The 27,428-nt window shown below is 51.3% G+C and overlaps 2 protein-coding genes across 4 annotated transcripts in view; one reads left to right on the top strand and one right to left on the bottom strand.

Annotated features, from left to right (window-relative positions):
• Window positions 1-563: 563 nt before the first annotated feature.
• Window positions 564-15,160, bottom strand: MRPL37 (mitochondrial ribosomal protein L37). Its single transcript, XM_082685242.1, has 7 exons — window positions 14,735-15,160; window positions 11,241-11,424; window positions 11,031-11,146; window positions 8,068-8,253; window positions 6,053-6,210; window positions 2,908-3,111; window positions 564-1,190 (listed from the first exon to the last, which is right to left on the bottom strand). Exons 1-7 carry the CDS (start codon window positions 15,078-15,080, stop codon window positions 1,113-1,115), a joined length of 1,272 nt encoding a protein of 423 aa, XP_082541368.1. The 5' UTR covers window positions 15,081-15,160; the 3' UTR covers window positions 564-1,112.
• A 117-nt stretch (window positions 15,161-15,277) lies between these two features.
• Window positions 15,278-27,428, top strand: part of LOC309843179 (CUB domain-containing protein 2) — a 48,518-nt gene continuing 36,367 nt past the window's right edge. For 2 of the 3 annotated variants that reach the window (XM_082688540.1, XM_082688539.1), the window contains exons 1-5: window positions 15,283-15,348; window positions 18,169-18,458; window positions 19,300-19,448; window positions 22,875-22,962; window positions 26,584-26,688. In XM_082688540.1, the coding sequence (XP_082544666.1) occupies window positions 18,264-18,458; window positions 19,300-19,448; window positions 22,875-22,962; window positions 26,584-26,688 (537 nt within the window). In that variant the 5' untranslated portion in view covers window positions 15,283-15,348; window positions 18,169-18,263. Of the gene's footprint in view, window positions 15,349-18,168; window positions 18,459-19,299; window positions 19,449-22,874; window positions 22,963-26,583; window positions 26,689-27,428 lie in introns of all 3 variants that reach the window. The other variant, XR_014299987.1, reaches the window with a different exon arrangement.

Genomic DNA, 27,428 nt, shown 5'->3' with positions numbered 1-27,428 from the left:
AGCTCTAGTGGCTCATGCTGCCCGTGGATCTCCCGAGAGGCCCTCCAGCAGGGCCAGCCTCCCCGCTTCCCTCCAGGACTTGCCCTCCTCCCTGCTGCACCTCGGGCTCTCGGGCTCTCTCGCTCTGAGGAACAGTGTGCATCCGATGACTGGTGGCAGGCCAACAGTGTCTGCAGAAAGGCTCCACTCCACCTCTGCTCCACGGCACCCAAAGAACTAGGAATTGGCCGAGACCTCAGGTGCAAACCCACAGAGCTCGAGCTCTCTGCCCAGCACGCCCCATCACTCCTCACAGGGGCTTGTCCTCGAGACCTTCCCCAAAATCACCTGCACATCTCCAATCGTTTACCTAGGAAGCAGACCTGCACCACCCACTGTGTGACCTAGGTGGCCTTCTACTATCTGAGGTCCCTTACCTCGAGGGCCCAGAACAGTGCCCAGCACACGGGCATTCAAGCGCTTCCCTGAATATGGAAACGACACGGGAGGATGAGACAGGGTGCTGGGTCTATGGTGCGGGGCCCAGGGCAGGACTCGGAGGTGGTGTGCACAGAGAGGCCAGCTGAACCAGGGAGGTACTTGATCTATTTACCTGGATGCTAGGGAGAAATCTACAACGAATGTTCCATTCAGAGTTTCTGCAGCCCTGATGAAATGTGCCCACAGTCTGGAGAGTCCCCTGAGAACCCAGGGAGCCTCAGAGAGCACCTATCCTGTGGCGGCCACTCCGTCTTCACAACACGGGACGTCATTATCCTCAAGTGTCAAATGAACAAGGTGAAACTCAAAGAGACAAAGATTCTTATCTGAAGTCATCTTAAGTCAGAGTCGGCTGTGGGCAGAGCCTGGCTTACCGGGGGCAGGTCAGGCTTCAGGGCCCACACCCACACAGAGGCCGGCTGACGGTAGGGCTCACATACGGCTACGGGCACCCCCCTCCCACAGCTTCCCCACGCGGGCACAGGCTCCAGGGCAGCGGAAGGGCTCTCTGTCGGCAACCAGACTACAAGCCGGGTGAGCGTGGAGGCTCGGGCGGCCCAGCACTGCTCTGGATACAGCATCTTGTGCGGAAGGGGCCAGGGGGGGCTCGAGACCCCAGAGTGGTCCTGGGTTCACACAGCACCGTGCAAGTACAGAGCTAAAAACTTCCTGAATGTCTCAGGCTGGAAACCAGTCGGCCCAACAGGTTCCTGGAAAGAACACAGCCCATTAGGATCCTGCTACGAGGTTTAATGGCAGCAATAAAAACAAAGGTGGATTTTATGTAAATCCTAAAATGTCTGGATAATGCCGGTCTTCTCCTCTCATGGAGCAAAGAGGGGCACCAGGGAGCCGGCAGCGAAGAGATACCAGAGAGGCTGGTGGAGGACATGAAGCTCTCCTAGGGCTGTTGACACCGCCCCCCCCTCCCTACCCCCTCCCTAAACCACCATGAACCAATGGTCTGCCTCCTTTTCATTCCCAGGGACAATAATCCCTCACTTGTTCACAAACATCGATCAGGCACCCCCCTTCTCTCTGTACCAGGCCTGTGCTCTGTGCCAGAAACCTGAGAGTGGCTTGAATCTGGCTCTGCCCTCAAGGAACTTACAGCCAGATCTCTGAACAGTGACGATAAAAGCTGACGAGCCTCACAGAAGACATAGGGAAAAGATGTTCAGAAAGCAGAGATGATTCATGGTTTCCCATGAGTATGAACAGGGCAAGAAGAGTCTTACAGGGCAAGAAGCATGGGCCGGAGTTAAAAAGAAAAGGCAGGATGCCTCTGAGAGACGAGTCTCTGTGCCAGCACAGGTAGGAAGCAGAAGGGCCAGGCTGGAGCCCAGGGCCTGTGCTGGGGGCCTAGGGCTGGGGGGGTGGGAGACATCTGACCAGCCAGGATGTGTCTGCCACTAAGTCAGTGTTCTGGAAGGGAGAACCCAGAAACATACAGGAGAGGAAGAGAGCAGGGTAAGAGCAGAGAGTACAGAGGTAGCTGGTGTGGCTGCAGCTGACACGCAATGGTGTCTGGGGCCAAAGAAGAGGGCCCCGCCCAGAGAGGCACTTCTGGGGCAGAAACAACACTGGCAGACCCTGGAGAGCTAAGCAGGCAGCTGCCACGCCAATTCTGTTCAAAAGCCCAACACCAGCTCCGTGCAGCACACCAGCTCAGGTCCGTGGGGGACCCAGGACACAGCTAGCCACAGACCCAGCAGCCCCCAAAGTCCCCTTGTCCCTTCAGGGTGCTTATCGCTGCCTGTCCTCGCATTATGAATCAGAATGGTCACTGCGCGCTGCACAGAAAGCAGGCCGAGACTCTGCCAGTGGAGCACCAGAGACAGTGACAAGGCCTCAGAAAGAATCCCATGTCTGCGGAAAGAAATGAATGAAGGCGTCTCCCACGCCTGAGGAGCTTGGAGCTCCATTTGATGGAGGAGAAAAATCTGGAAACTGTGGGACTGTGCTGTGATGGGGGAACACAGGGGCTATGGGGACCCACCTGAGGAACTGCAATGGGGCTAGCAGTGGGATGGGGTGGGGGCGGGGAGGTCCTTATGCTAGACCTGGAAGGACAAGGAGAGGATGGCCCGACAAAAGAGAAATGGAGGGCAGGGGGAGAAGGGAGATGCTTCCTACAAAAAAGCAGCAGCACCCCTGAGGGGCCCGGGCCAGCAGCAGCAGGGCATATGGGGCGCAGTGAGGAGCTAGCCATGCTGGGGGCACAGGAAAGCGGGGGGGGGGGGGGTTGCACGGAGGGCCAGGCAGGGCCCAGGACAGGAGAAGCGCTCCTGGAGAGATCCTGGGTAGGACGACCCTAAAGCCAGGGTCCCCGCTTCAAGCATCCCTTCAGCTCCACCCTTGAATTACTCTGGGGACACGGAGTCCCGGTCCCGGTCCCATCACCAGGCTGGAGATGGCAGAACTTACCACAACCACCTTCTTTTTGATCACTGGGCGACACCAAAAATGCTGATAGAGGAGCTGGTCTGAGTCCACCCAGACCAGATTCTTGACGCCCTCGTTGGAGGCCAGCTGCGTGGTGTTCAGCTGCAGCACGAGGAACTGGAAGACACGTCCGTCGGTGCCCACGCTCTGCACAACCACAGGCTGCTCCAAAACCTTAGCCTCATTCTGAGAGGGAAACGGGACAAAGAAGTCAAACCAGACACAGCGGGGTGTAAAGAACAGCACCGAACCAGCAGCTTCCACAGCCAGTGCCCACTCCCATCTAAGGCTCTGACCGTGGGGCAGCAGCCAGGGCGAGGCCGTCCCTCCCTTCTCCGGCCTGGCTCTGCCTGACCCAGTGCCTCCCGGTTGATAAGCACACAGAAACAGTAATTCCTGCCACTGCGGGGTGAGGACTGGGCCAGTGGCAGAGTACAGGAAGGTGAGGGGAGCTTAATGATGGGAAATCCCTCAAACCCGTGGTGTTATCTGATGGCGACAACAGTGATGCTGGTTCCACAATGGGTCAGTGAATATATAAGCTCACTCCGTTCCCACTCTACTTGCCAGATGAGGAAACAGTCTCAGCAAGGCTAGGGACTGGCCTGATATCCCACAGTGGCCGGGCCAGCGCTATGCCTACTCGGTTCCCGCAGCACCTTGCTCCCAAGGGCCTGGCACCCCAGAAAGCCTGGCCCTGGGCTTCCCCAGTGTGGCTCTGAGAAGGCGTTAGGCTGCCAAGCTATCTGCACCGGCATGTCGGCGGTAGGCTTTCACCTGGCAGCCTGCGTGCTGGTGCTCCCCTTCAAGGAGTGCCACTCGGTCCGGACCCCCGCAGCAACCAGCTCCCACACACCTTGCACACACCATTTGGGTCACCAGCTTTACAGCCACCAGTAAGCTCACAGATCCAGCAGTCTGTCCCCACTTCACAGATGGGGAAACTGAGTGTCAGAGAGGTGCTATCATTTGTGCAAGGCTGCCCCGTGGGCGTGAGCCAGGATCAGACCCCACGCCAAGAAATCACTGAAACCCCTCCCATCATGGTCGAGCCCTGGCAGTCCCACACCATGGGACAGGAGTACCTCCTTTCACTCCCAGGAGTGTCCCAGGGTGGATGAGAAATGACACGCTCACCCCTCCCCCCGAAGCTTCCAAACGGTGCAGCTGTGTGAGGGCCAGCTGCTGGACAGAGAGCCAGCAGGCAGGCCCTGGGAAGCAGAGCATCCTTGATCCAAAAACACTGCCTACGTCCACCCCTCCAGAGCGGAATGGGACATTAGGAACAGCTAATGTCAGATGGCGGTGTGGGCCACACCGGGACTGCTGGCCTTAAAAATACCTGTTCTTAGCTGCACGAGAAATAAATAAAAAGAAAAGTACCTCTAAGTGTTAGCTGAGATTCTGTATTGACTCTTATCTCCCTCTACAGATCAATAAAACTGCAGGTAGTACATAAATTTCTCAGCAATTTTACCTTTTACATGGAGGCTCTTCCTGTAATTGCTCAACTTCACATCCCCAGGAATAATTCGTACCTGGAGGGGTGGGGGAGGTCTCCCCTCCTACCCAACTGGGTGGCAATTAGCAGCAGTGTCGCTAGCCATGCTCTGCTGGCAGCAGCTGGCACAGGAGCAGCGAGAAGCCTACAGAGCAGGTCCCTGACGTGCCACCCCATCTGCTCCGCTCCCCTGCCCGGGAGGTGGGAGACAGCACATCTTTTGAAGCTAGAGGGATCAGGGCGGCAGTGCTTGCTTCCCCACGCAATTGCTGTAGGACCTTGGGCAAGTCACCTAACCTTCCAGAGCCTTCCTAAGTACATAGTCAAAGAACGGAAACAAAGATAACCTTCCAGGACTGAAGAGACGCAAGAAGACACAAGAAGAAGACACAAGAATATGTAAAGATGTAACAGCTGCCAATCTCTTAGCTGTGTGACACTGGGAAAGGCACTTGGCCTCCTTGAGCCTCAAATTTCCTCAGCTATGAAGCCAGGAGCATCTGCCACAGAGTTGCTACAGGCAGTGGTTTTCAAACCTCATTGCTGTGGTTCTCAAGCCCAAGCTAAAGCCAGCACCACCTGCAGGGCTCCGGGCAACACCGGTTACTTGGGCGCCACCCTGGAGTTCCTGATGCGGTAGAATCTCTACCTCCACCAAGTTCCCAGATTACACCAATGCCACTAACCCAGGCCCACACTTTGAGGAACACAGATATAAAGAACACTGGAATGTAACAAATGCCCAATATAGGCACCCTATTGCGTTTGCCCAACCACACCCCTCCAACCCCACTAGTTCCTAGACCAAGTAGAATGGGAAACAGGAAAAAGAGAACATCGTGAGTCTCTTCACTCCTACTGGAGAGCCTCAGACCTACGAGCTGGCAGCTCTCAGCCCTCCCCCAACACAACCCTCCCCCACCCACCGGGATCCAGGGATCCAGTGTCCCAGGCCTGCTCGGGGAACCCCATACTGCCATTCCCTACTCCCTCCCTCGAGGCTGTTGTTCCCTGGCCAGGCTTTCCCCCATTTTAGGGACAACTCTGTGGGACAACTACTCAGCCCGCATTCTAAACAATCCAGGTCCTTAAGACCTCCTCCCAGAATCAAGGGGCTATCACCAAGTGGTGTCTTGGTCCCCAAGCCTGTCCTCGTTTGGCACACAGGTCTGTATCATCTCTGTTTCACCTCCTCCTGCCCGTGGAGGATCGTGCCCCTGTTCTGCTCTCACTGAACCACGGGGGTGTACTCGAGCACGAATAACAAAAGCCCAAGGAACTGGGCACACCCAGTTCTGCCCCCTTTTCCACCACTCACAGCTGTGTAATGCTGACAAGCTGCTTAGCCTGCCGGTGGTTCAGGGGCATAACTGGAAAATGGGGATGACAAAGAAACCCCGTGGGCTATTCTGATGAATACACGATGTCTCTTATGTAAAACACAGGCAGGCACACAGGAGGCCCCCAGATGCCAGTTTATCTCCACAGGGTGCGTGGAAGCGCCTGTCCCTGGAAGTCCTCAGTCAAGCAAGGGATCCCTCTGCACCTTCCTTCTTCCTTTAAGCAGTGTAAGGCAGGAGGCCAACACCACGTCAAGTAGCTCAGTGGTCTTCTCCACATACATACCCCATAGAGGCGCCGGGCCTGGAGCAGGGCATTGCCAAAGGCAAACAGGATCATCTTGGCCCGCAGCTGATCTGGTTGAAAGCGGTGTGGCCGTAAACTGGCCGTCTCCAGGAAATACAGGGTGTGGGGATAGGGGTAAGGATAACCCTCCTGGAATCCTGCAAGGTACATAATCATGTGGAGGAACGGAAATTAGTATCAGCCTGTCCCAGACCCTTTGGAAAGTCACCTCACCCTGGCTCAGTGCCAGGCACCACAGAGACTCTGTAAAGGCAGAAGTCATCACCATAGTTCCAGGGATGGCAAACCAGTCTGCCAGTCACATCGCCCCTGGCCCTAGCCTATTTTAACAAACAGTTTCTAGCGGAGCATAGCCATGCCCACTCACAGACACAATGTCTACAGAGTAGCTGTCGGAGACCCTGTGTGGCCTGCACAACCTGAAATATTTACTATTTTGGCTCTTTACTGTGCCAGGTTGACTTCTGTGTGTTAGCTCTAACTCTACCCCTTTCGCGCTCATTCAAGCGCACAGGGGACAGCAACTGCTAGTAGAAGAAAACATGGACGCTATGCTAATTATTTTTTCAAAAGCCAATCATTAGCAACATCTCATACTTTATTATTCACGATAAAGGCCTGGTCTCATGCCTCCCAAGTGCTCTGCAAACGCTGGCACTGTGGGTCAAAGCCGAGCCCTTGTTCCTCCCGGCCACAACACTGCCAGGCCACCACGCGCATCCCCTGTGGCCAAGAGTAAACCCTTGGTAGGCTGGCAGCTTCCAGAATGAGCAACCCAGATTAGTGGAAGTGGGTGACAAGGAGGAAGAAGCTGGGAAAACATGGGCTCTGAAAAATCCCAGAAGCAAGCACTACTTAGAGACGCCCTCCCTCGGGCCTCCGTCCTTGCTTCAGCTGCTCAGCATTCCCTGTGCTCCCAGTCAGAGACAGGCACCACGGTCAGACAAGGGCCAGGAGCAGAGGCCGAGCGTGGCCTGTCACTGCCTTTGAGGGGCTCCGTCCTGGGTTGGGGGGGGGAGGGTCCAAGAGAGGGACATGTGAAGATCTGAGCGGGGTGAGCTGGGGCTAGGGAAAGACAGAGGAAAGGCCCCTGATGACAGATGAACTACTGAGGGGAAGAAAACAAGAGGTGGACAGCCACACACCCCAGGCAGAGGGAAGAGGACACACTAGAGCCTGTGGTGAGAAAGAGCACAATGTGTTATGTGTACCTGGACTACGGCAGAGGGCGAGGGGTGGGGAGGGGGGGCAGCAGGGGACTCCTCAAGTTGAGTCTGAAAAGAGGGACCAAGACCTGAGGCCCTCATGTTGTAAGCTGAGGACTTCCACCTGTACCTGACAGGCCCTGGGGAGGTAGGGACAGAGGACTGAAGGGAAGGGACAGAACGTGGGTGTCAGAAGGGTGCTTCTGGAACCGGGAACCAGATGGACTGAGAAAACAGCCCAGGTCAGGCTGGCCAGCTAGCTAGGAGGTTGCAGCAATGGGCTGGGCCTCCTGGAAGCTGTCACCATGGAAATGAGGTTAGAAGGAAGGAGCTACAACTCCTAGGGACAGACTGGAGGGCATGAGCCATGGGCCTGCCTAGCCTGATGCTCTAGCTTCTGTCGCCGCAGCCAGGGGAGGTGGTGGGGCCTTTATTCGATGGAGTTTTGATGAATACCCCCATTCAAGGCCTGGGGGGTTCCTCAGTCCTAGCAGGAGTTTGGGCAGGGTTTATGGGTACGCAGGAAGAGGGGTGTCTTTCAAGGGACCTGTGAATAAAGGAAACACTTTGCACCTGGCCAGAAGCCCCATAGCTACCCATTACAGTTCTGACCTAAAAGTTACCTCTCAGGGGTCAAAAGCAAGTGGGGATACACTGCTATGTGGCTCTCAGAAGAAAATGTCCGCGAGGTGCGGAGCACAGACTCAATATTTAATATACTCCTTCCCTTCAGAAAAAACACGTCCCTCATCTCCACACTGTGCAGAGACGCAAGGCTGTGACACTTACCTGTGTTGTCTTCCACATCATAAACATTGGATTCCTGAAGATCAATAGTGGGAGATATGGGATAGAAGGTCTCAAGAATATGATTCTTAGTAGCTTCAACCTCCTCTCTGGAGGCGATGGTGGGCAGCGGATCCTTGGCGTTCAGTCGAGCTCCACTGGAACCACGAACCTGAAGGAGAAAAGACTCTACAAGGGGAGAAAGACGATTAGTCTACCCTGATCCAAAGCCTTACCTCAGCTCAGCCAAGCCTAGAGCCTTCATCCTACCATGCTTCTCAAGTCTTAACTGCTTTCCCAGCTGATCAGCCTAGTCGCAGAAAACAAAACTTTGGTCAAGATGTTGAGAAGGGGACCAACCAGAGCACTCTTCTTCCTGTGTTCCCTTGCCAATGACCCTGAGGCCACCTGGCAGTCTGGATTCGGGGATGCCCCACACAGATCTTCCCAAGCACCTGCTCTATGCTGGGGACCCAGAAATGAGTAAGAGCTACCCTCTGCTCTCAAGAAGCTTCCTAGTTGGTAAGTGTATATGTAAGTACAAACCATACTCAAAGACAGCGGAGAGGAAAAAAAAACTGACCTCCTCTGGGAGACCAAAGGATGGATAAGAGCAGTTTCTCAACTTTGGCCCTCTCATTTTGGACTGGCTAACTCTTTGATGAGATAAACTGTCCTGTGCACTGTGGAGGTCTGCCCGCACCCCTGGCCCCCACCCACCAGATGCCAGTAGAACCCCTCCCCGTTCAAGTCATGATAATCAGAAGTGTCTCTAGACCCTGCCAAATCTCCCTGAGGGCGCAAAATGCCCTTGGTTGGTTAGTAGTCACCCAGGAAAAACATTTTAGTTCAGGAGGAACATGTGCGAAGGCACACAAGTGTACTGCCCCATGGCAGAGTTTAGGGAGACAAACCAGGTGACGACCAGAATGTGGTAGGGAAGGAGGGAGGGGGTGAAGGAAGAAGAGACTAGAGGCTAAGAAGAAAGGCTATTAAACTCAACAACCAACAGTGAGGGAATATCAGGCCAGTCAGAAGGCCTCACCTAAGACAGATCGGCGTCCTGGCTACACAGACATCAGTTTAAGAGGAAACACACACCTGACATACCAGCAAAGCTGCCCTTGTGAGCATGTGCACATGCCCCTATCTGAGGTCTCCACAGGAGGCCTCATGCCACCAGGCAAGATGTGCCTGAAAGGCTCCCTGAGAACAGCCTCCTGAAGATTCTCCACGGAGCCAAATCTTCCTCTGGAGGTGCTCTGGACAGTCAAATCACAGCACCATGGTAACAGATCAGGGGTGATGACCTTCTACATCTAACAGCTGGTTCGATCCACAGCACTGCCACCTAATTAGCACGTGGTCTCCCTCACTGTGTGTGTAAAGCAGGGATACCACGTCTGTGGATGGATGAACTCTGAGCTGCTTGGTAAAACACGTCACACCCACACCTCACGAATAGTTTCCTAAAATATTTCCTGTTTCCTCACATATCATCTGCAAGGAAGATAAATGTGCCTGAACCTCTCCTAACCTTGGGTTTCAGATTCTCCCCACAGACCACTCTAGTGTGGTTTCCAATTCAATTCCCTCCACATCCCTCCTCCGGTGACAGCTCCAAATGGGGCAGTTTAATTAGAGGTAATAGTTGATGACGGGCCAACAAGTACTCCTCTATTAATGAGGTTCACTAATTTCCTTAGTGGTGCCATTACCTCTGCACAGCTGACTCCTTGCCAGGAAGTCCATACTCAAAAGGGGCAAGCTCGAGAAACCTGACCAAGCAGATGCCCTGAAAATCCCCAATCATTCCACAGCCGGTTTCCCTGCGCCAGGATTCCGTAGTCAGAACGCTGGTGTGCCTGGTACATCCCTGCCGGAAACCCCCCACCCGACCCTCGGTCAGCGCTGCTCATGTGCCAGGAACTAGACACCGTGCACAAAAACAAGTGAGACACGGTCCCTAATGTCAGGGGTTCACTTTAGTGGGAGGACAGAGGAGAGATTAGAGAATTCTAATATGGTACAACATTGCTCTGGTAACAAGACACACGATGGGCACCAGAAGCACAGAAGCAGACTAGCTGATGACCGCACTCACGTAGGAACGGGGCTGGAGCTGAGCCTCACAGACAAGCAGAATTTAGCCAAACGAGGAAAGTAGAAAAAAGCATTCCAGACAGAACATACGGCACAGTGCAAAAGGTATAAAAGCTTGATGCCAAAAAGCTGCAAGCAGTTGAAGTGTACATTTGGCCTGGGGGTATGCTGGGGGTGGGGCGGTAAGAAGGACAGAAGACCAGAAAGCCCAGCTGGCAGCCAGATCAGTGGGGTACATCTGATCATAAATGGCTGAAGTTCCTGGGAGGCAGTGAAGGGTCAGAAACAGGGGAGGGAAGTGAACTTTAGAAAGATCACTCTAGCAGCTACGTGGAAAATGGATTTGGAAAAGGAGAAAAGCAAGAATGGGGTAATAAGGCTCTGACCATCGAGTACGAGCTTTGTGAAGGCAGAGACTGCCTGCGCTTTATTACTTGTTATCTTCAACATTTAGGCTCTCATGGGCACTCAATAGATACTAGATATGGTTGAATTAAGTCATGGGAAGAAGTGAGGAAAAACAAAAAAGACTGAGGAACACCCGGGGCTCAGTGGGTTAAGCGCCCTATTCTTGACTTCAGCTCAGGTCATGATGTCAGGATTGTGAGATTAAGCCCCACATCGGGCACCATGCTAGGCAAGGAGCCTGCTTAAGATTCTCTCTCTCTCTCTCTCTCTCTCCCACATCTTTCCCTTAAAGAAGAAAAAAAAGAACTGGTCTGTGGCTCAGGACAGGAGGATGTGTCTGATTCTACAAAAGTGGTCTGTGAAAGTTGGAAATGAGCACAGGCAAGGACACGGTGGTGGTGAGCAGGTAGTGGTGTTAAGAGTAGAAAGATAAAAAACAGACCAAGATGACCAACCTCGATTCCAGGTGGTAGATAACCTGTAGTTTCTGGCATAGATCCGCCTGGCCAGAGAGGGATGCTTGAGAATCTGAGATCTACACAGCTGTAGCAGACTGTCCACAATGACGGGGCTGGGAGGAAAGAAGAGACATTTGGAGATTTAAAGCACAAGGCTGACTCTAAAATCCATCAACTAGAAACCTTCCTGAGTTGGGGGAAACTTACCAGTAGGCCTCTCTCTTGGGGGTGTCTTCAGTGGAGTGCCAGAGACGGGCATGAGAGATCACGTTCAAAAGGCGTTCATCTTGGTTCTCTATGCAGTTCTTTGGATCAGCGACGAGGCTAAGCACTTTCTCAGGAAGTCCTTCTATTAACTTGGTCTTGGTAAGCCAGAGGGCCTGCTTTACACCTTTGGGGTAATCAATCACAAAAACAAAACAAACAAACAAACAAACAAAGAAGACAAGTATGAGTTGCTTAGGTCTGCCAGTAGCATCTTGGGGAGAGGTCTGCCCTGAGAGAGACGAGATTTGTACTGTGACATCTGAGGAGTCAGAACTAAAACAAGAGTGGAAGCCAGGACAGCCGATTCCAACTCGATGGCAGGCATGACTGTCTTCCAGCGGATGGTCAAGCTGAATGAGGTAGTGAGAGCCTGCACAGGAGCGATCGGAACAGCAGTGGAGACAGCTGGGATCGTAAGGGTGAATCTTGCAGGCAACAGATTCAGACAGACTCCAGACTTGAGGACTAGATCAGTATGCCAGTGTTTCAAATCCTCAATCCCTTTATAACCAAAATCCAAGTCCCTGATTAGAAAAGCCCATGGTCGGGGCACGTGGGTGGCTCAGTGGGTTAAGCCTCTGCCTTCGGCTCAGGTCGTTATCTCAGGGTTTTCGGATCGAGCCCCGTAGCGGGCTCTCTGCTCAGTGGGGAGCCTGCTTCCCCCTCTCTGTCTCTGCCTGCCTCTCTGCTACTTGTGATCTCTCTGTCAAATAAATAAACTTTAAAAGGGTGGGGGGAGGAAAAGCTCATATCTACCAAATAGATCCCATGTATTAGGTGTGGGCCGAGGATGAAGCCCATGCTGCCGTATCAAGGGAAAACAGCTTCTGGAAATAATGGAATAACTTACTAATCATGAATAACTTCAGGGGCCCTGAGTTTGGGAGCACTGAAACAGATAATCTTTCACAACTCACCTAACCCTGAGCTTCTACAATGAGCTATCTTTAAGCAGATTTTTATATGCAGAAGCCCTATGAAATGCACTGCCGTGATTTTTCAGAAGGATCACACATGAACTTTATTACACAGGATCCTCCCTGGCCTCGGTACTGGAAGGTCGGGCTTCTCCTGGGATAGTACAGTTTTGTCTTACAGACATGGTGAACTGCATAACTGAAAATGTTCCTCTCTATACCAGGGAGCAACAAACTTTTCCCTCAAGGGCCAGATAGTAAATATTTTCAGCTTCTGAGCCATACATTCCGTCACAACTGCTCATCTCTGCCGCTGTGGCAATGGAAGTAGCCAGGGGCTACAAGTAAACAAGTGAGTGTGGCTGTGTTCTAATAAAACTATTTACAGAAACAGGCAAGTGGCCAGGTCAGCTGACACTGCTCTGCACCCTTAACAGGCTGAGAGCCAAGTTTGGGGCTCCCCTTTAGCAAAAAGAACCTCACAGAATGGATTTTTTTTATTCAACTCACTGTTTTATTTCTCCTTCATGTAAATTCCCTCACCTGTATGTTTTTAATTTAATTTGGCTGTGTGTAAAGTTTCTGTAATATGCCTGAAATACTTTTCAGGAAATGATGGGATATAAATAAACAAAAATAGATTTGATTCAGACTGCTTCGTTTTCAGACAGTAAGGAATGACAGCTATTGTCAGTGGGATGGGCTGTGATGCCAAGCAGAAGTCCCTTGCTCCCCCTTCCCCAGATCTGGCTTCCCTGAGGGAAGAACTGGCCCAGCGCTAGGGACCTAAGCTCTGCATCAAATCCACATCCCAGTCCCCTACCTTCAGAACAAAGTTAATACTGTATTCTTGTCCATGGCTGTAGTCACAAATTGACAGCAGGCTGGTGATGGCTTTGGTTAGCAGGCTACTCTCGCCAGCACGTATCTTCATTTGTATAATAAATGAAATGCTATGAACACAATCAGACTTTTCACTTTGAGGCTTATAGGACATGGTAAATACAATCATTTAGAAATATAACTTCTGGATTTTATGGTGCAGCAGAAAAAGCCCTAGACCAGAATCAGATAACCTGAATTTTAGTTCTGGCACTGCCGTTGTTCCTTAAACTTGACAGTGGATTAAAATATTGAGATTTCATGGTTCCCTAGGATATAAATAATCATTAGAGCTGCCATTTACTGAGCACCACCATCTACCCTGTGCCAGGAACTTTATCTACAGATCAGATGGGATTTTATGGACTGGAGGATGTAATTCAGAGACTAAAGAATTTGTTTCAAGTCACAACCCTGTAAGTAAGTGATGATGGAGAGGAGAACCTGAGTCTGTCTACCCTAAAGCCTAGTAATGTTACAAGGGTCACACAAGGGTGGGGCACCTGGATGGCTCAGTCCTTAGCATCGATTCTTAATCTCAGAGTCATGGATTCTAGCCCCATGCTGGGTGTGGAGCCTACTTAAATTAAACAAAATGGGGGGGGGGGGTGCCAAGTCCTGTGAGGTCCATTACAATACCCAGGTAAGGCAATGGGAATGTTTAGATGCTGGAAATTCAGCTTTCAGGAATGGGTTTGAGCAGCTTAAGAGGCTGGCCATTAAGGTTTTTTTTTTAATCTAGGATTTATTCTTTGGTTTAGTCCCCAAATCCTGCCAGGTCTCTTTCTTTCCTAATTACTCCTTGGAAAATACTGCTCCCACTGACCTTGACCATTTTGTGTTTCCAGAACCTGCCCCTTCCCACAGTGATTTGGGGACTAAAGAAGAAGAGGTAAAAAGAGTAGGGAAAGAGACGCTCCAAAAAAAAGCTCCCTCACCCCTATGGACTCTTGAAAATAATTCTGGTTCTGCTCTAGACAGACTGGTTTCGTTCAGCTCAATCATTATGACCTGTTCTTAGTAAAAGGAGAGCAGAAATAGGCTAGATAGCTTTTAGGTCCAGAATCCTTTCGTGAAAACATCTCAGCTCTGACCTCTGACAGAGGACACTGACCTAGGACACAGACAGGTAGGCCTGGGTTCACTATTAACCCACGGCACCTGTGTGGGCACCTCTCTGTCACATTCACCAATCCTGCCAAAAGAGGCCATAGACCAGATTAAGCATGCTTTTTCTTTCCACTATAAACTCCCTCCATCGAATCATTCAATGTACAGTTACATCTCCAGGGTATTAAGAGCTGGAAGGGTCAATGTGGATCATCTAATCAAAACCACTGAGTTCACAGAAAATGGAGGCTCCGGAAATTTCAGCCACTTGCCCCAAATCACACAGTTAGATGGAGGCAGGGGCAGACCAGAAACCAGGTCTTTTCACTTCGCCATTCAACCTAACACTGCCTCACAGAAGCACACTTCTCATCCCACTTAAACCTGAAACCCTCAGAAGACGTCATTACTACCCATTTCGCAGTCGAAGAAACCGACACCCACAGAGTTGCATGGCCACGGAGAGTTGGGGTCAGTGCTGGGCGGAGGAAGGAGATCCCCCTCCTGCCCGTCCTAGGGCCTCACCCTCGAGGAGGCGGCAACGCTGGTGGAAGACGTAGCAGGCCTGATCCTTGTACAACGGCTGCTCGTGAATCGGGATTGGGCGGCGGAACTTTGGGTGCGTCCAACCCGGGTCCCAGGGCGGGAAGACCGGCCTCGCCAGCCCCGGCACGAAGTGCATCTTCCCCGCGTACGTGATGGGCTCCAGTCCCGGGATCTCGTACACCCTGTCCAGGGGACGAGGTTCGGGCTTCCGCGTAGAGCGCACGCCCCACTCATACGCCCCGCGTCTTGGCGCCCCGCAGTCCCCAAAGCCGAGCCGCCCAGGGCGAACCAGTGCCCGCCTCGCGGGCCCCGATGCCAACGCCATACCAACTTGATCCCCCTCAAGACCTCCACCTGGACGCCGCCATGTTCCTGCGCGCAAAGCCTGCTGGAAGCGAAAGGGGCTGGGTGCCCGAGGCTCGTTTTATGAGTGACAGCCACTTCAACCAATCACATTCAGTATATTCGTACCTTGCCCCACCCCCCCGGCTATTTTCACTTTCTCATAGGTGAGACCCTCTTCCCGCCTCCCGGAGGGGGGGGGCGGGCGGCACCTGGAGGAACGCGTCTCGAGGGGAGGCGCGGGTGTGTAGGTGAGTGGTCTTGTTAGAGGCTGCAATAGGACCAGTGTTAGAAAACCAGTACTTCAAACCCGAATTTAGGGCAACCTTGACCGCTTACGGGCAGCTGAAACTTGGGCAGGGCACTTCCCTCCGAGCCCCAGTGTCCCTCACTGTAAAAATGGGTTAGAAATGTGTAAGTTAGTGTGCCTGCACAGCTCCCGGCCCGAAGTGGGTGCACTGAAGTTTCTTGCCTCACCACTCACTTCCCACGCTGCGGAACCTCGACCGCTGCCCCTCCCGGAGTCCGAGAGTGGCCCTGGCCACCACACCAGCGCTGCGTCCGACTGCGCGCCCCTTCCCCGGCGGGATCTAGTTTCCTCCCGTTTTCCTCGGGGTTTCCCTGTCTGCCTCCTAGAAACAAGGCCTGAGCTATGGAAGTGCTCTTTGCTCCTTGTGCCCACCAACACCGGTTTATCAAATGATTGCAGTGTGTCAGGCGCAGTGGTGAGCGTCGGGTTTTCGTTGGTGAATAAAATAGCTATGGGATGTAGAGCGTATGGGCAGAAAGTAAGTAAAGTCAATAAGTAAGCAATTGGAACACGCACACGTATTTCCTATTTCTTTCCCCCTTTTTCTTTTTAGCACTTAACACTAAATGTCGCGTTTTCCATTTTGATCTTGTCTAATGACTGTCTCTTCCACCAGAATGTAAACTCCATGAGTGCAGGGGGCTTTGCTTCCTCGCTGCTCTATCCCTTGCACCTAGACGAGTGCCTAGCACTAGTAAATACATGCCAAATGAATCAATACATAATCGAACTAAATAGAGTGAGAGGAAGTGACCTTTAAGAAGGCCTGAAAGGGTGGAGAGAATCATCCCACCAGGGACAACAGGATGTGTCAAGAACTGGCTTAAAGTGGTGCGTCTTAGACTGAAGAAAGAGGTGAGGCTAGGAGGAGGCAGGAATCAGGTCTTTAAAGTTCATGACAGACTTGGCCAACTTCTCCGCCAATTTCCAAAATACCAAAGGAAGTAGGGTAGTTAAGACACGGAGAAGGTAAGTTTAAGGCAAATACTAATAGGAATAACCCTCACGCTGTCTTGCAGTTTACAATGAATAAATAGAGCTTTCCCTTCTCTCACTTTATCTTGCAAAAACTTCAGGAGTAAAAAAAGCATAAAGAGGGCTCCAGACTTCATTTGCTCACCATACACACCTGGTCCATAGCACAAGATAAAAACGTGTTGCATTATTATGACACCATGTTAGGCTGGAAGCTCTCTAAAAGTAGAGAGCCTGTATCCTATTTACGTCTTGTGTCCCAGCATGTAGCACTGTGCCTGGCTCTCAGACCTTTTCTATAAACTGAATGAACATTCACCATTCACTTCCATATGCCAGCCTTGTGCTTAGTGGTAGAATAGAGAAAGAATAAGACATCATCCTTGTCCTCAAGGGGGTTGCAGCCTGCTAAACCTTCCTGAAGTCATAGAGCTCATGAACAGTAGATCCAAGTTTTCTGAAACCAAACCCTTTCTTGTATAAGAGAAAGATATATTGCACACAGAGAGACTGCCCTTCTAAAACCAAGTGGTAAGAGGATTTGGATAAGTTCTGATCAGGGGACCAGGGAGGAAGATTGGATGCAAGCCAGAAGGCAACTGGGGAGCTGTTAAAGGCTGCTAAACAGGAGACTGGTGTGATCAGAACTCGTGGCAGGTATGCTGATGGATGGTGTAGGGAGAGACTGGAAGCACATCCTCTGGGACCATGGAAAGCTCCAGTGTAAATGGACATGGGAAGCAGGACAAATAGAAAAAGTCTTAAAGATTAGGAATCACGGAAAGTGTTTGGTAACCGAAAAACCGGACCTCCCTGTCTTAGGAGTTAGGCTGACCTTGGGTATGTTATTAACCACCCCCAGACCCCAGTTTTTCTATTTAAAAAATGACATCTCTAGTACCAGCCTCATTATAAGGATTAAATTAAATGCAGCAGTTTAGTGGGTGACTTACCGAAGGAAAGAAATTAGACAAAAGGGGCATCTGGGTGGCTCAGTTGCTGAAGCGTCTGCCTTCAGCTCAGGTCATGATCCCAGAGTCCTGGGATGGAGTCCCTCATCAGGCTCCTTTCTCAGTGGGGAGTCTGCTTCTCCCTCTGCCCCTCCCCCCACTCATGCTCAGTCTCTCTCTTTCTTTCTCTCTCTCTCTCTCAAAAAAATAATTTAAAAATCCAAAAATATATACTATTTAAAAAAGAAACTAGACACAAAAGAATACATTGGTGTGATTCTGTTGACATTAAAAAGCCGGCAAAGCTGAACTACAGTGCTTAAGTTTCTACACAAAGGGGGCAAAACTAAGGAAAAGCTAGGGAATGATTATACCAAAGCTCAGGATGATGGTTACTTTGTGGGGGATGGGAGGTGATCAGGAAGGGATAGTTATGAGGGGGTTCTGGGTCACTAGCCAGGTTCTTTGTACTTGACTATGTGGTAGTTACAAAGGTGTTCCTAATATTTTAACCTACTTCTAAATAATCTTGATAACTGCTAAATTGTACATAACTATTAAATTTTCTCATTTAAACTATTTTTTTTTAACTCAGTGAGCTTTTCTATGTAAAGTGCTTATCCGGCACCCAAAGCACAGGAAGAAATTAGGAAACTTTGGGTGCCAGCTCTGATCATTGCATCCTGTCTGCCTGCCTCCCCTTCCAGGCAGCAGGACTCAGGGTGAGTCCTCCCTGACCCAGTGCTCACACAGAGTTGGGCACCTGCGCGCCTCAGGGCGAATGGGAGCAATCAAGGTGACCAGAGTGTAACCCACATGTTTTCCCTCTCTCTCAGGCCAACAGGGGAGGCCCCGGGCCTATGGCTGCGGACTCGGACCTGATCTGGGAAGAGTACCAAGTTGACCCTCCCAGGCTGCTCAAGCCCCAGCAATGATGGATGAGAGGGAGGAAGATGCCGATGAGGAAGCCTGGTTGCAGCTTCGGCCAGTGGAGCCCTTGCCCTCCCAGTGCTGTGGCAGTGGCTGCTCACCTTGTGTGTTTGACCTCTATCACCAAGAGCTGGCGAAGTGGGAAGCAGCCCGAGCCAGCAAGGACAGGAGCCTGCTGAGTGGGGAGGAGTCACAGGTGAGGGAGGACTGCTCCTCAGCCAAGATGGGTCAAGGTGGCAGTGTCAGCACCCTGCACCCATGTGGGGAAGATTTCCCTGACTCTGCATGGCAGAGAGATTCGGGTTCAAAGCCTGGCCCAGAACTAGCCAAGGGGTCGGCCCAGGTGTGGATGAGGTTTGGGCATTTTACAGGAGAGAGATCTGTGAGTCGTGACATTCAGCGAAGACTTCCTGGAGGAGGTGCAAGTGAGTGGAATGTTAAAGGTGGTGGGCTGAGACTTGGAAGACGTGAATTTGAATTCCTGCTCAGGGTGTGACTTTGGACAAGGAAGCCACTACCACTCAGGCCTCAGTTTCCCCACATGGAAAATACGGATATTAGATTAGATCATCTCAAGGTCCCATCAATTTCTAAATTTTACAAATCTGGATTTTTAGCAGGTTTGAAGGGTGAGTAGGTATTTCATACGTCGGAGATGAGTGTTCTGGATAAAGGGCACAGCTTGAGCAAATAAAGACTCCCAGACAGGAAGCAGCAAGGCATTCTTGATAGAACAGAGAAGAAAAGGGGGCTTGAGGTTCGTCCACAGGGTCTTGGAGTGTCCAGCCAAGGAGGCTGCACTTTATCCTGGGGCTGACGGAGCTGCAGAAGGCTTACAAGTAGGGGAAGCTCAGTGTGAAAAGCTTGGGCCTTCTTCAATCAGAGCATGAAAGGGAGGTGAGGTGGGACTACTCTCTATTATTCAGAAAACTGCAGAGAGATAGCCTGTTAGGAAGGGAAAGCGAGAAGGGTGCTTGCACCTGCTTGCATGTCTGCTGGGCCCCAGGTCCTAGCTGTTGGATATTTTCCTGTTACAGAGCTGTCCATCCAAGCTGAGCCCAGAGACCTTCCTGGCCTTCCGCATCAGTGCCATGGACAGACTCACCGAGGACACTTACTGTGTTCGGTTCGCGCTCCCCAGGAACTGCCAGCTCGGCCTGCGGCCTGGCCAGCACCTCATCCTACGGTACATTCAGGTAGTGGGAGGCCAAAGCTTCGCAGCCCCGCTTGGCCGTTTGCTTGCTGTGTGGCTGAGGACAACTTGCTTAGCTTCCCTTGAGCCTCTATTGTTCACCCTTAAGACAAACGTAGTGCCCCCTGACTCAGAGGATTCTGGGATTATGTTTTCATAGCAACTAACAGCAGCAACAGTAACAGCAAACACTTCCGTGGCATTTACTCTCCAGCACACAGTTCTAGGACTGCCTCCTAGAACACCTAGGAATTCACTGCATCCTCACAAAACCCTGTACAGAAGGTACCATTATCATTCGCAAGAGGAAACTAAAGTCAGAGAGGTTTAGTAACTTGCCCAACGTCACACAGTTAAGAATTGGTGGAGCCACAGTTTGAAGGCAAGCAGTCTGGCTCTAGAGCCTGTGGTATGAATCTAATATTAGTGCCAGTTGAGAGGAAGGACACTTGTCCTTGAGAATAAGGGACTTGCCCAAGATCACACAGCTAGTAAGTCCTGCAACCAGGATTCAAACCCCCAGCCTAACTGCCCAGCTAGACTCTACCAGTCCTCTGAAGTTCCTTCCTCTTCCCAGCCTCCTTCTACCCTCTCCCTCAACTTTGAGTCCCTCCCTCTGCACTCTCCCCCACTGGCCCAGGGACAAGGCCCTTTGGGACCTGCAGGGGGAGGCATCTGCTAGGTGATTGACTCTGGGTCAGAGGCTCAGCAGAGAGACAGGAGCTCTAGATGTGAGTGTGGGAATCACAGCCGGCACCTGGGTGGCATTTGGGGGTGTATGTGGCGTGGAAAGAGGGAAGGATGGAGGACCGAACCCTGGCAACTCCATCATTTGTGGTATTAGCAAGAAGGGGGAAACCAACAGAGCCGACAGAGGACAAGGAGAGTGTCTTACTATGGGTCACACTCTAGCCACTTGCCTCATGCCATCCCCCGGTGTTTGCACCCAGTGTGTCCAGCCTGAGGCCTGGCTGGCTGTCATAAAAGCTCACTATCCCAGTGGCTCCAGGGCAAGCCACAGCCCCATGCAACCCTCCATCCATAAGTCAGGGCTGCCCAGCACTCCCTGTCCCTAGCTTGGCACCTCTCCTCCACCCTCTGTGCTGCTCCAGCGACATTCCTAACATAGATAGCTAACCGTGTCCCTCCTTTCTCATGTTCCAAGGAGGCTCCCAAGGCTCCAGTTTCTTTTCCCACCGAGTCCTCCCTGCTCCTTCCTCACACATGTGCTTTGCTCCAGCCCCGTGACCCACCCACCAGTTCCTGGCTTGCTCTGCATTTCCTACCTCTAAGCTTTTGCCCGGGCTGTGCACTCTGCCTGGAATTCCTTCCCGTCCTGTCCCCAATTTCACCTGTGAGTGGCCTGCCTTTTTCATAGCCAGGAGGGTAACAAAAGTTCTAGGAGGCCTCCTGAAGCTCCCCAGATGAGAGTGGTCCCTCTGTCTGGAGCATGTCTGTGTTTACCTCTGTGATGGCAGATGTCATAGTACTCTTGGCATCCAAGCCAGGCCACAGGTTGTGTTTCTTATTTCCCTGTTTGTTCCCCCAAGCGTTCCTTGAATATTTCTGTCTAGTTTCTTGCTTGTGATGCATTAAGATGGGGCCTTCTAATTTTTTATTATTTTAAAGACTTTAAAGATATTTATTTATTTACTCATTTATTTATTTGACAGAGAAACAGCTAGAGAGGAAACACAAGTAAGGGCAGTGGTAGAGGGAGAAAAAGGCTTCCCGCTGAGCAGGGAGCCCAACTCGAGGTTTGACCCTCAGACCCTCAGATCATGACCTGAGCTAAAGGCAGACACTTAACGACTAAGCCACCCAGGAGCCCCTTATTTTAAAGATTTTATTTATTTATTCATCAAAGAAAGAGAAGGGGGCAGTGGCAGGCAGAGGGAGAAGCAGGCTCCCTACTGAGCAAGCAGTGTGTTGTGGGACTACATCCCAGGATCCTGGGATCGTGACCTGAGCCAAAGACAGACGCTTAACTGACTGAGCCACCCAGGCATCTTTTTTTAAAGATTTATTTACTTATTTGAGAGACAGAGAGCATGCCTAATTAGGGGAAGAGGCAGAGGGCGAGAATCTCAAGCAGACTTCCCAGTGAGCACAAAGTCTAAATGGGGGCTTGGTGCCAGGACCCTGAGATCATGACCTGAGCCAAAACCAGAGTTGGACGCTTAACCAAATGAGCCACCTAGGCGCCCCAGGGTGGGGTCTTTTTAATCTTTCCACATGTCCAAGAAGAAAGTTTTGCATACAGTAAGATTCAAAGGAGGAGTGCTTGGGTATTTCTGGGAAGCTCTGAAGTGTTAGAGCTAAGGATGGTATTTAGCTGTGTGACCTCAAGCAAGTAATGTCCAAGCTTTGGTTTCCTCATGTGAGTTATTGGAGTCTTTTGGGGGTTTGGGGTTTTGTTTTTTTTTAAGATTTTATTTATTTATTTGATAGACAAAGATTGATAGTAGTCAGAAAGGCAGGCAGAAAAAGAGGAGGAAGAAGGTTCCCCACCAAGCAGAGAGCCCAGTGTGGGGCTCGATTCCAGGACCCTGGGATCATAACCTGAGCTGAAGGCAGAGGCTTTAACCTACTGAGCCACCCAGGTGCCCCTTTTGGTTTTTTTTGGTTTAAGATTTTACTTATGTATTTGAGAGAGAAAGAGAGAGAGAGTACATATGCTCACAAACTGGGGGAGGGGCAGAGAGAGAGGAAGAAGCAGACTCCCCAATGAGCAGGGAGCCTGATGACACAGGACTTGATCCCAGAACCCTTGAATCTCCACCCGAGCGGAAGGCAGACCCTCAACCAACCAAGCCACCCAGGCGCCCCTGGGTTATCATTTGTTAGATGAGATAACATGCACAGTATGCTTGGTGCACAGTAGTTATTGACTACAACATGACTGCTTACAATTATTACTTGTCATTATCATCCTAGCCCCATTGTTGATAACGTCATAGAGAGGATTCGTGCATGAGGTCAGGCTTTGGACTAGGGCACCATTGAGGATCCTTCTAATTCTGATGCTCCTGGTACATGGTAGTAAGTGTTTAATAAACATTAACAGTCTTTTTATTTCTTGTTGTGTGGTCGAGAAGAGGTCAGGAAACACCACAGTGATGTCCTATAAACAGCCCCCATCATCAGAGGACTCTTTGAAGACTTTGCCATCTCTGATCCCATAGAACCACATCACAGGGACACATGTGGTTGTCCTCACTTTACAGAGGGGCAGCTAAGGGATCACTGACCTGCCTGGGTCTCACAGCCAGCGCATGGCAGTGGGGGAAGCCAGTGCCCCTTTTTTCTGCTCCACCTTCAGTGAGGACCACTGGGGACAGCTGGGCCCCAGGTCTCACCAGCCTGGCACAGAGGAGGTACCTAAAAGCGTTTGCTGTACCATATATTTCTCTTCCCCAGAGGGAAGGTGGATGGCTTAGAAATTCAGAGAGCCTATACGCCCATCAGCCCTGCCAATGCAGAAGGATACTTTGAAGTTTTAATCAAGGTGAGCCGACCCACGCGGGTGCCCTTCCGACGGTTTGGACTGACCCCGTTTGGCAGTCAGGATGGGTCGGGATGGGGTGGTGCTCAGCCATGTGGGAAAAGCCAGTGTGTTCACATGGGAGGAGGCTGGCTTGAGGAAAGAGCAGGGGGAGTAAAGGAAGCCTTCTCCCATCTCCTCCTTTCCCGAGGCAGGGTCGGGTTTGGGGGTTGGCACCTCAGACCCCAACGGGGACTGATTTTAAGAAAAGGAAGCTCAGACTGAGAAAGGTCACGCTGTTCCCTCGTGCTTTCTCAGCTCTTCATGGAGAGCGAGCCCTGCGCCCAGGGGAAGGGGTGGTCGAGTCACCCGGGCCCTGCTGTGTACTAGTTGCTGGGCTCCAGAGAGGAGTCAGAGAGAGTGCCCGCCCTGGGACAGAGGGCCAGACCAGGGCAGGATGATGGGATGGATGCCGTGACAGGAGGCCCCAACCCAGTTCAGGGCAGCTGGGTGCAGGGAAGGCAGAAGCTGAGTTAGAGCCTTCCCAACAGAAGCTGAGTTAGAGCTTCGAGTTGAAGTGAAGGAATGGAGAACCGGCAGGGAAGGGTGAGAAGGAAGCTCTCAGGGCTGTGTTCCCAGCATGTGCAAGGGCAAAGGAGGCACAGCTGGGGGAGCCGTTCGTGACCTGTCCCGGTTTAGAAGGGGGCGAGCAGGCAGAAGTTGGGACACGCAGCACCTCGTGAATGGGACTAACCTGAGACCATTCTCAGGGTGGAGACGATGCCGGGGTGTTGGAGTTGGGCCTTGACCAAGGGATACAGATCAGATGGACAGTGGTAGGAAGTGGCATTCCAGGCCTCAGCCTGGGCAGATGACCAAAGGGAAGGAGGTGTGAGATAGGGTCTGTGGGAACTGTACCCAATCTGATTGGCAGGAGGGGTGCTCATGGGGCAGCCAAGGTGGGTGTGGCACTTGGCAGAGATGAGGTGAACAAAACAGTCTGGGTCAAACCGTCCCCATCCCCCCAGGCCCCAAGGTGTCAGCACCGGATATATAAGAGATCTTGAAGATCCAATTATGTGGAAAAAATAATTAGGTTGAAGTACATGAAACTTCTGATACTCTAACATTTTTGACTTACAGAAACAGTGGTTTCATACAGGTCAACCTAATACATAGTCGACATTGTCATTTCCCACACAGAACCTTAGGGAACAGCGATATTTAAGAATAGCTTTCACATCCCTTATCATCCCTGTAGCATGGGAATTATTATTCCCCTTTCATTGGTAAGCAAACAGGAGGACCCGAGTCTCCACAGGGCGTAGGAAGTGTGGCCGGTGAGTGAGCCTGGCCTCCTGCCTCCAGGACCCGAGCACTGTCTTGGCTCCTGCCTTCCTTGACTGCACTCAAAGCCCGAGTGTTTATTCCCTTACACAGAAGCTTGGATGGGATCCCTTCTCCACGCAACTGTTTGTCTGGGAGATTCCACAAATCCTCTCCAAATGGCCTGCTTCCCCAAGCTGCTCGTCTGGGTGTGTTTCTGTTGAAAGGATAAGCCTGGAGACAGTTCTTCAGGGCAGCTGGATCTCTCCCAGCTGCAAGGCTGATTTTCTCCTCATTTACCGGAAAGCCTCTCTTTAGAGAGATGCTTAATTATCCCTAAGCCGCTGGCTGGGAAGAGCTGGAAATGTCTTTGCAAATTGGGAAGGCACTCGGGTTTTTTAGGGTTACCTCCCGTGTGGATGGGAGGGAGGAACTCTCATCGCTCAGGCACCTTCTTGGCACCACGCACTCTTTCCAGTTTTCCAGCTGTTTCCATCTCCTTTCAACCTCATAACCGTCCTGCAGAGTAGATCGTATTATCCCACTTTACAGATAAAGAAACTGAAGCTCAGAGTGGTGATGTCATTGTCCCAAGGCCCCTTGGGTAATGTGACCCCACGTGGAAGAATAGAAGTTCAGGGTCGGTTCTATTGGACAAGTATGTATTGAGCAGGCTCCATGTGGGTGCTGGAGGCTCAGAAGAATCCTTCCTCTCTCCTTGAGTGCTGTCTGTGCCATAGGGCCACTCAAACCACAGCTCGGCCTGTGCCTTCCCCAAGACTGGGGTCAGAAAACCGGTGTGCTTGCCTCCAGAAAGTTAAGAGAACTGTAGCCTCCCTCGCAGACTTCTGGCAGGAGGGCTGAGGCCTTCCCTTGCTTTATATATATGGTACCCAGCGAAGTCAGCGATGCTACCAGAGGTAGCTGTGGTTGCTTAAAAGCACGGCTGGTAACCAAAGCCCAGTCTCCTTCAAACTTAGTTGTATTCTCACTCCAAACACCCTTTCAGTCCTATTAGAGCTTCCCCCTTCCCCTCACATTCCTGTCTTGGGCTGTGCTACCTTGACCATACCTGATGCCCAGAACCCTCTCTGGTGAATGCAGTCATTTTTTTTTTTTTTTTAAGATTTTATTTATATGTCAGAGAGAGCATGGGCAGGGGTAGTGGCAGGCAGAGGGAGAATCAGCAGGGAGCCTGATGAGGGACTTGCTCCTAGGACCTTGAGATCATAACCTGAGCTAAAGGCAGACGTTTAACCAACTAAGCCACCCAGGTGTCCCTAGTAAATGCAGTCTTCCCTAACCTGCAAGGTCCAGCTCAAACATCTCCTCCTCCAGGAAGCCATCCTTGATCTTACTCCATTAGAAGTAACTGTACCTCCTCAGGGCTCTCTCAGCATTCTGTCCTTTTCATGGGGTGTTTCAAGTGTCTACCTTGAATGTATCAGACTTTGGTCCCTCCTAGTTTGTGAGCTCCTTCAGGAGGGGTCCTAAATCTGGATTCGTTCATTCATTCATTCATTGAGCTATTTATTAAGTCTTTCCCAAGGTTCAGACACTGGCTGTCTTCATGGAGCTTAAGATCTAGCTGTGTTCCCTATAGCCCCAGCATGGTGCCTGGCCCCCAGTGGGCAGGCGCACAGGAAATGTGGACTGCCCGCTACCATGAGGGAATCCCCTGCACAACCTTTACTTTTGTCAGCCAGTCAGGAGACAGTTACAGGTAACACAGAGGCTGCAAACGAGTGGCCTAAGAACTGATTGCAGCACATATGTGTATTTGGTTTGGGCCTACACAGTGTTTTAAAATTTAGAATTAGTTTCTGACATTTCAAAGATGGGTAATTTTACATGAAAATGTGGATCTTTTGCCCTTCTTAGAAAATCAGAAGATAGGGCATCATCAGCCCCACAAACTACATCCCGGGATCGGCAAAGTGACTTCCTCCTTTAGAGGGAGCATTCCTGCACTCACCAGTTTACCACAGTCCCCACCACCCCCTGTTGCCTCCCTGATACTGAGAGTAAGTGTCAGTTGACATTACTCATCTCTTAGCCAGTTCTTTACTCCGTGATGTGACATGCAGGGCACCTGTGGTCCCATGGGTCAGAGACCTCTGAAGGTAAGGCCGTCAGCCCTGTGGTTCTTATCCCAGCCTCATCATTTCCCTTCTGGATAAGCTTCTGGGTTCATCTGAAAATTGGGAATGAGAGTACCAACTCAGGGGCAACTCGGAAGGGCCGCACGTTAGTGGCTGACATGGTTGGTACGGGCAACAAGTACGTGTCTCAGTGAGGTCTTTTTGTGTTTGCTCCCAGTGCTACCCGACTGGGCTGATGTCCCAGTACGTCAGGTCCTGGAGCACAGGAGACACAGCTTTCTGGCGAGGACCTTTCGGCGACTTCTTCTATAAAGCCAACCAGGTCAGTGCCAGCACGCTAGGCCCTCAGGAGACGCCTCCTGCCTGAGCCTCCAGGACCACGGTTTCCACATGTCAGGCTGTAGAGTCACACTGTGCCATTCTTCGTGAGTCCAAGCCCAATCCCAAGAGCGTCCTTGGGATTGGATGTGGGAGGAGACGGAACGGGCCTCTGCATATGCTCTAGAACTCTCCAGGGCTGCCCATTGCTTAGCAAATCCACACTCACATACTTGGTACTCAGGAATCCTATGCCGCCAGACCCTGCGATATCTTTCCACTGTCACATTCCAGCTACAAAAACATGGAGACCACTCCCTTAAATACACCCCATACCTCTCCACTCGGGAACCCATGCATCCCAGCCTGAAGGCTCTTCCCCTCATCTTCCTGGCATGTGCACCTCCTTCCCTGATGGGCCCAGGAAGAATTAGTCATTTCTCATCAGTTGGTGCATATCTAGAAGGCAGCTTGGCAGTGTGTACCAAGAGTCTTAAGAATCTTCAAATCCTTTGACCCAGCGATTCCACTCCTGGAAGTCTGTCTTGTGGAAAGGATCCAAATGCTGCCTCTTGTGCACATGTTCACGGAGGCTTTATTTATAATAGCAGGAAACTGAATATGCAGCCATAGGGGGACAGCTAAGTGCATGGGGTTACAGGTACTTGATAGAATATTATCCTGGATTTTAAAATAATGTTTATAAATGATGCTATATGCTTATGCTGTAAGATCAGGTGACAA

This window comes from Mustela nivalis, assembly GCF_964662115.1.
Source record: "Mustela nivalis genome assembly, chromosome: 10".
In the NCBI taxonomy this organism is placed as follows: Eukaryota; Metazoa; Chordata; class Mammalia; order Carnivora; family Mustelidae; genus Mustela; species Mustela nivalis.
Note: the sequence above shows the minus strand (reverse complement) of the source record. Positions and strands in the feature narration are given on the sequence as shown.

Bases quoted from the DNA above. Each gene is read 5' to 3' on its own strand.
- MRPL37 (XM_082685242.1), bottom strand. From the start codon at position 15,080: ATGGCGTTGGCATCGGGGCCCGCGAGGCGGGCACTGGTTCGCCCTGGG. The intron at 11,147-11,240 runs GTAAGTTTCCCC...CTTTCCTCCCAG, and splicing joins CCCAAGAGAGAGGCCTACTG to CCCCGTCATTGTGGACAGTC. The intron at 1,191-2,907 runs GTAAGTTCTGCC...TGTTCTTTCCAG, and splicing joins TCAAAAAGAAGGTGGTTGTG to GAACCTGTTGGGCCGACTGG.